Genomic DNA, 8,190 nt, shown 5'->3' with positions numbered 1-8,190 from the left:
GGAAAACAATGGTGGATGTTTTAGTCACGGCCATACTGGAATTTTCTAAATTAACTTGTGTGTATTTGGTATCTGGTAGTTCTTCCAGGCAATTAATCCTTAATTGCTGTGGTTTTTATACACATTTTAAAAATTATTTCAGGCAAAAGCACCCAATACAGAAAACAGATATTGTACCTGCTGTAGCAGATAGGGGTGCAGGTTTGTGTCATTCATAAATTCTAGACTTTTCTCTCACACTTTATTTTATCTTTTGTTTTTACAGGAAATAATGAAACAAGTGTACCACAACTCTTGATCAGAGACCTGAAATTTGAGAAGTCATTAGCTAAGCTCATGTTTTCTCCTGATCAAGAAAATCATCCATCAAAGGCACCAGTAAAATATGGTGAATTGATTGTATTAGGGTAAGTGTTCATGTCTTGATTGGGAGTGAGAATGCAGTTCGAATTTCAGGGGGCACTTAAGGGGATAAAATGCAGGTCCCACAACCTACCACTCCTTTTGCAGTATGTCTAGTGACTGTGGAACTGATCAGCTTTCCTTTGGTGGCTGGTCGGATGGAAGGGTAGGAATGGAGGAAGGGCTGCCTTTTTGAGTGGCAGCTGGGCGTAGTTGGAAACTTGCGCTGCAGTATGCTTGCGTTGTTTGTATGTTTGCAATGTGTTTACCTGACTCTGGAGGTTGGGCTCTAAACACTTGGGTGGATAGATGTAAGTTGATTTTTCAGCTGTTGTGTCCTTACCAGGTAAGTGTTCTGTGATAAAGGCAGCCAATTTGTGAAGGGGTTTCCAGTCAATTCCAGATTGGGCTGAGGCAGGTGACTAACGTGGTATTGTGGAAAGGCAGGTTTTCTAGGATGTTAAGTAAAATAAAAGGAGTTTTAGAAGAACATAGTAGCTGCCTATAATATCCAAGTGCAAACTGATTTTAATAAAGCGAGTTTGCCAGCTGGCCTGCTCATGTTGACATGTTCAAGGTGAGAGTCTGAGGGTCTTCTAATGGATTAAATTGGAGTCTCGGAGGGCAGGATATCGATTCCTTATAGGTTTGCATTTCAAACAAAATTCTTTTAAATACTAGTGTATTAATTGCCAGGGTTGGCAAGCATTTAGAATCTCCCATTTACAGTGTGAACACATCTTTTAGAGATAAAGGTACAGATAGGCATAAAACCTTACTTGTTTTTGTGTTTGGGATCTGAATCGTTTTCGCTTGTCAGTAGTAGCCTTGAGATTAACATGGGTAGCATTCCTTGCTCAACGAGCTTTCTGTGTATGTGCTGTAGTTCTGTAGGCATGTTTCAAAATTGTGTTTGTCAGTTCTCATTCAGATGTGTTTAATTGGAAATCTGTAATTACTAATACCAAACTCATTAAGAATTTGTGCTTAGATTTTGAAGTTCTTCTTGGTCTGTATCTCGTGAAAAGTTAAGTAATGCAGGAAGATGGACTTTGTTCTTTTCACTGTGCTTTTTGGTAGGTACAATGGGTCTCTCCCAAATGGAGATAGAGGAAGAAGAAAAAGTAGGTTTGCTTTATTTAAAAGGGCCAAGGCAAATGGGGTGAAACCTAGCACCGTGCATATTGCCTGTACCCCTCAAGCAGCAAAGGTAAGCTTGCTTTGTCTAGTTACATTGTCTTTTTCCTGGTGTGCTCTCTTAAGAGTTCAGTGAAGTCAGTGCTGTTACCTGAGGTGAAATGATGTAAAAAGCATGAAGTTTTATCCCAGGTTTTTTGAAACCTGTCAAGAAACCATTCAGCAAAACAAATCTGGTCTCCAGAAAGAAAAATGTTTATTTTTGAAACATGAATGTTCTGGGGACAGGCTAATCATGTAAAACCATTTCTGTTTGGTTTTCCTCCCAAACTCACTAGCGATGTCAGTTCTAGCCTTCCTGGCTTTGCCCTCATTCATGCTTTAGGGCTACCTTTCCTTGATGTGAAGGTGACTTTGAAACAGAGCTTTGCCAGAGCTCTGTGTGCATTTGCTGCTCAGTCCAGTGGGTAGGAGTTCCCTAGGGATGGAGACAGGTGAGTTCTGCAGGGTGCAATTTTTATGGCCTGTAAGTTCTGAGTTCCCATTAAGAAGCAGTAAAAGAAGGTCCTGAAGTTGGATTGTGTTTCATGTCAAAACTATCACGCTATACTGAAGTATTACTGTGAAATACTTGTGTTGTGGCAAGTCAAGCATATGTGTGCTGATCTTCAGTAAGCAGTGGAGCATGTCTACTGAAACCAGTGGAATTTGAGAATGCTCAGTGGTTGTTTAGAAAAGATCTCCAGTGTTGAGATCAGGCCCTTGAACAAAAGTAGCGTCAAGTGTTTGACTCTCTAAACACCTTGATGTTTGGGAATACTGATTCCTAAACTCAGGAAATGGCATAAAATATTCTGAAATCAAAACCATATTGCTAAACAAAGTTATTGGAATACAGTTGCATCTGTAGGAGATCTGGGAAGAACTTTTTTTTTGTTAGTTATTTATGGTCATCGAGTCAGTGCTAATTAGAAGCACTTTAATGAGAGTATTTCTTCAGTTCCTAGGAGGTAATTACGGAATGAAAATCTGGACTAACAACTGAAACCCAGATTACTTCTGCAGCCTCTGAATTGCTTCATTTTACTCTGTTTACCACCACTGCTTGTTACATGTTTTTGCTTATGTGTCTTACTAATTATCACTGATTTTTAGTATGAAGTGGGATTCTGTCCTTACAGTTAAGTCCCTAAGTTTGTCCTCGCTTTGCTGTTGAAGTTCAGGCTGAGAAGGCCACGAAGGTGTGTTACATTCAGTTTTAGCTTTTGCACTCAGTTACTTTGTTCTTTTGTGTCAAGGCTTTAACATGACTAACAGTGTGCCTTGATTATGTATATTTTGTTGCAGTGTGTGGTAAAGAGACCAGTTTGGTCTGTTGCTGAATCAATCCTGCAGCTGTAATGGTTGGGACTGGTTTTTTCTGCAGTGTAACTACAGGTGTGTCACCGACAGCCATCTGCCTCAATGCATTAGTCGAGCAGCATAAGAGCCTGGTTATATATACACTGCCTGTTTTGCTGATGTGTTCAGTAGAGATACTGTTCACTGGTTCAATAACACTTGGTATTTTTTCCGTAGGCAATAAGTAATAAGGACCAACACAGCATATCTTACACTTTGTCTCGGGCCCAGACAGTAGTAGTTGAGTATACTCATGACAGCAACACAGATATGTTCCAGGTATGTGAAGTGAATGTGATTCATTAATGTATTCTTGCTTTTGGTACTTTCTAACACGGCACCCTCTCAACAGGCTTTTTCCCTCAGACCCAAAAATTTGCTCTTTACTGTTCAGAGTTGTTTGTTGCCAAAGCCATGACATGAACAAGGCTGTATATCTGTACATCTCTTTTAGGCTTGGTCTGAGGTGAAAGTTGTTTTTTTTTGTGACTAATGCAGAGGATTATGGCTTTGCCTTTGATTGCCAGTCTGTGAGTTGTGTAACCTGTCTCCTGGTCCCTCCTTGCAAAACACAGAATAAATTGTACGGTTCTCTTTAGGGACTAGGAACTTTGCTTCTAGCATTTATGAAGGGATTTAGGATCAGCTGCTTGGAGATGGCATAGAAGAAATGCAACGTGAAAATACAGGAAAGCCTCTGACACAACTGATATGAAAAGCACCCGACTCCTTTAAGCAAACCCAGAAATAAGCCCAAAGGGCTGTGTACTGAGGAGAGAGGAGCCCCAATTCCGATGCTCTGAACTGTCAGCACAACTTTGCTGCAGTTCCTGTATGTATGAAAAGGAACCACAAACACATTTGCAACTGTGATGTGTGCTCATAATTGTTTCCTGTTTTTCTCAAAAGGAGAGGTTTTACTTCGGGGGTTTTTTTTGGGTGCTTTGTTCCCTCTGATTCCTGGACTGATCTTGCGTTAATTTTTGTTGTTGTTGCTAATTTATGGCAAAGAGTTTTGCTGTCACAGCATTTAGCTGTGACGCCACTGCAGGACCTGAGGAGGTGGGAGGTGTTGGTAAGGGGTGGAGGAAGCTGTTATGCAGCTGCGAATACCTACAACAGAGCAGAAGGGCTGTAACGAATTTAACCGCAGCACAAGCTATTGTTTGTGTAAGTGTTCTCTCTTCAGGCGTGCTGCGGCACGTATGCTGCTCTGAAATGGCCAGTGGCAACCCCTGTGTTCTGATGGGCTACCCTGCCGAAGAAGCAATAGAAAAAGACCTTCTAACAAAGCAGTTCTGGTCTCGTGACAGCTCTCCATCCAGCCTTCACCAAAATGCACCTCACCTCAGGCTTTTGGGTCTCCTGCCCAGCAATTAATAATAATAAAACCAGCTATTTTGTAAGAGGTTTGTTGTGAGAGCTCTAGAAGTGAGGAGAGGTGGTAGTGGTCTTTAAACATGGCTACGTGGATGTTTGGGAGAGGGATATAACTTTTCCTGCTCTGTAAGGAAGTGGACAAAGTTAGTTAACTGGGAAAGCAGTGAAACCCCGGGTCTATCAGACCTTGTAGCATTGTGTGGGACTGCAAAACTTACTCTTCCATGCAACCAGGAAAGAAAGCCCAGCTGCTGGAAAAATTGGTTGTAGTCAGATGTTGCATTCCTGTTGTGTTCTGTGCATGTTAATGTCACCCCTCCCTGCCACAAACATCTCATACCTTGTCTTTTCCGACACATTTGCTGCTTCTCTGTGCCTCACCAGAGCTGGAGAACCAGCTCTCACAGTCTTAATTTTCCTACACTTCCAACTAGCCTGACACAGTTTAGGATATTCCGGGCATGCGAAGTGACTGAATATCACTGTTGTTCCATCTAGCTGCTGTTTCCTAGCTGGTCTGGTGCTGCTGCAGCTGGTCAAACTGACCCGAGAGTGACCTTTTTGATGAGAAGGCCTTCAATGGGAAGTCATCTCAGAATTGACTTCATGACATCATTTTATTTCTCTTTCATTCAGTTGGCTGTGCTCAGCCTTCAGAATAACTTCGATCACGTGGAGGTGGAATAACTCATCGTTTCAGATTAGCCTTTAGAAACCTAAGTTTAGATTGGTGGAAGGGAATTCTTCAACCTGGAATGTAATGATTTTTTTATCTGATCGCTTCTCATGTTGTTGAGTTTGAATATTCCTGGACCCAAAGGCAAACTTCTAAATAGTTGGATTTGGTTTTTAAATCCCTTTCCAGATTGGTCGGTCAACGGAGAGTCCTATAGACTTTGTGGTGACAGATACCGTTCCTGGAAGTCAGAGTAACTCCGATACGCAGTCTGTGCAGAGCACTATATCGAGGTTTGCCTGCAGAATCATCTGTGAACGTAACCCTCCTTTTACAGCAAGAATATATGCTGCGGGATTTGACTCTTCAAAAAACATCTTTCTTGGGGTAAGGGAACTATTTGTGTTTTCCACAGAGCTCAGTGCAGGCAGGCTTATTTCTAAAGTAATTCATAGCTCCACTTCAGGAAAATTAAAAATTTTCATTGATGTAATTTCTCTTAGGAGAAAGCTGCAAAGTGGAAGACATCGGATGGGCAAATGGATGGCCTGACCACAAATGGAGTTCTTGTTATGCATCCCCGTAATGGCTTTACAGAAGACTCCAAGCCAGGGGTGTGGAGAGAGATATCTGTGTGTGGGAATGTGTTCAGCCTCCGTGAAACCAGATCAGCTCAGCAGAGGGGGAAAATGGTAAGAGTAGTGGTGGAACTCCCATGCAGCGTGTTTATTAAAGTGGGTACGGACGCAGGTGGGGCAGCTCGGGCATAAATGCCAGGCTGGAATCTCCCTCATTCAGTGTGAATGTCACCTCTTATTAGCTACGCTGATGTGAAGGTGTGTGTCCTGCTCAACCTAAATAGAGAGGTAGAGAGTTTATCTGCAAACTAGTGCTTCATTGAGATCTAGATTGCTCTCCTGAATTGAGTTGCCAGTCTGCTGTGCATCATAGTCATGCGCACATTTTAAAGAGTGCTTTCCTCAATCTCTCTCTTGAGTTTATGCTTCTAAGGTTTCCCCACTTGTTGGGGAAAATAAAAAATAGTTTTACTGACATGTGTCTATATACCTGGATATCTGTTTCCACCTTGGTGTTCTGAGTTTTCTTCTTGTTTCCAAAACATTGAGGGTTAAACCAGATGATCTCCAGAGGTCCCTTCCACTCCCTACCATCCTGTGATTCTGTGATGTTTCCAGGAGGTGATTGGTTTGGGTGTGACTTGGGATCTTGCAGCAAAAAGAAATGCTGCATAAACACTTGATTCAGGAATGCTGACAGCTGACTTTTTCTGGAGGAGAGGGAAGTCAGATGTAAGAGTGTTTGAAGTAGAGAGTCTAAAATGTGGTGGAGGACTAAACATGACTTGTCATATGCAATTCCTGCTGGATGCATTTCAGGTAACATAGCTGGGAGTGGTATAAGGATGGAGTTGAAAGAAGTTGTTAAGGCTGCAGAGGTGGTTTTCAACCTTTTTTTTTTTTATGTGCACATCAATCTCAAATTTTGTGGTTGTTTTTTTTAAACAGAGATAAGATGAAACTGGCCTTTGTATAGGTATCTTGTGTAGGATAGTCAGTAACTGCTTGAAAACTTACGTCTGGATCTTCCAGGCAGATCTGTGTTATGGAAGTGCTGTATGTTACTCTTCGTTTAACATGCGGTGACTCCTCTCTCTTGTTGTCCATCACAAGGTTGAGAACGAAACGAACCAGCTCCAAGACGGCTCTCTCATTGACCTGTGCGGAGCAACGCTGCTGTGGCGTACTGCGGAAGGGCTTTCTCGCACTCCCACTGTCAAGCACCTGGAGGCTCTAAGACAGGAAATAAATGCAGCAAGGCCCCAGTGTCCAGTGGGGTTTAACACCTTGGCGTTCCCCAGCATGAAGAGAAAAGATGTTGTAGACGAAAAGCAGCCGTGGGTGTATCTGAACTGTGGCCACGTCCACGGCTATCACAACTGGGGAAACAAAGAGGAGAGAGACGGCAAGGATCGCGAGTGTCCCATGTGTCGCTCTGTCGGCCCCTATGTGCCTCTCTGGCTTGGATGTGAAGCGGGATTTTATGTGGATGCAGGACCTCCAACTCACGCGTTCAGCCCGTGTGGACACGTGTGCTCAGAAAAGACAACTGCATATTGGTCCCAAATTCCTCTTCCTCACGGTACTCACACTTTTCACGCAGCCTGTCCATTCTGCGCGCATCAGCTGGCTGGTGAGCAAGGTTACATCAGACTCATTTTCCAAGGCCCTCTTGACTAACACACGTGTTACTGAGGACTGCAGTAAACTGATAAGCTAAGCAATTCTCATTTTTAAACCAACTGTTTTTCGTATTCTCTGGGCTTTGCTGGTTTGCATTGAGATGAAGAATTTTTAGTTTTTTGTTACAACAGCTAAATCCCTCTCTGTTGTCTGGAAATGGAAGGGGCGGGGGGGGGAGAACTCCTGCTTTTTTTTTTTTTAGTTAAGAACTATTTCTGAAGAGGTGAAAGAAGTGTTGTAGAGTGAACTTTGATGCCTTCTGTTTAATGGTTTTGAATTATATGCCCACAGTGTTTGGAAGTTGTTTCGTTTCTTTTTGTATATGGAGGGTAAATAGTTCAAAGAACATTAGTTTACAGCTTGGATGCAAACGTTGTAAAATATAACATGTATATTAACTCTTTTCTATTTATCTTTATTATTGAAAAAATATGTAGAATGTATAGAGAGTAGCATGGTCGTAGTGTGTTCATCCAGCAGTTGGATGTGTAGAGTAGTTCTGGATGGAGGAGGACACAATATGGAAATGGTAGAAAAATCTTTTTTAATCTAAAATACTGAGTTCTTAGAATAGTTAAAATGCTTTTTAAACAAAGCTAATGCAAACTATGATGGCATAAAGGTGTGCTTTAACCATGTTGAAAGGTAGCTGAGAAGGACTTCTTAAAATGTCTTTTTGTTAGGACTGTACTCAAGATCTGGTTACGAGGAGAATATTTACCAGACTCTTTGAATATGCAACTTAGTCTAGATTAAGGATTTTTTCTCCTTTCATGCTAACATGTCTCTTTATTTAGCATTAGTGACATTTGTGATGAGGGTTTTTCCAATGTTAAAACATCAACAAACCTGAAAAATGAGGCTCATTTTGTTCCTTGCTGACTGGGGTGGGAGGTGAAGGGAGAGGCAGATGCACCTGTGCACATGCAGGGA

The 8,190-nt window shown here is 42.0% G+C and overlaps 1 protein-coding gene across 1 annotated transcript; it reads left to right on the top strand.

Moving 5' to 3' along the window:
• Positions 1-321: 321 nt before the first annotated feature.
• Positions 322-7,755, top strand: PELI1 (pellino E3 ubiquitin protein ligase 1). Its single transcript, XM_084261648.1, has 6 exons — positions 322-407; positions 1,483-1,612; positions 3,118-3,219; positions 5,186-5,383; positions 5,500-5,688; positions 6,688-7,755. Exons 1-6 carry the CDS (start codon positions 337-339, stop codon positions 7,252-7,254), a joined length of 1,257 nt encoding a protein of 418 aa, XP_084117774.1. The 5' UTR covers positions 322-336; the 3' UTR covers positions 7,255-7,755.
• The last annotated feature ends 435 nt before the right edge of the window (positions 7,756-8,190 follow it).

This window comes from Gallinula chloropus, assembly GCF_964237585.1.
Source record: "Gallinula chloropus genome assembly, chromosome: 3".
In the NCBI taxonomy this organism is placed as follows: Eukaryota; Metazoa; Chordata; class Aves; order Gruiformes; family Rallidae; genus Gallinula; species Gallinula chloropus.
Note: the sequence above shows the minus strand (reverse complement) of the source record. Positions and strands in the feature narration are given on the sequence as shown.

Excerpts from the sequence above, each read along its gene's own strand:
- PELI1 (XM_084261648.1), top strand. The coding sequence starts at position 337 with ATGTTTTCTCCTGATCAAGAAAATCATCCATCAAAGGCACCAGTAAAA. Across the intron at positions 1,613-3,117 it reads GTACCCCTCAAGCAGCAAAG|GCAATAAGTAATAAGGACCA; the intron begins GTAAGCTTGCTT and ends TTTTTTCCGTAG. Across the intron at positions 5,689-6,687 it reads CTCAGCAGAGGGGGAAAATG|GTTGAGAACGAAACGAACCA; the intron begins GTAAGAGTAGTG and ends GTCCATCACAAG.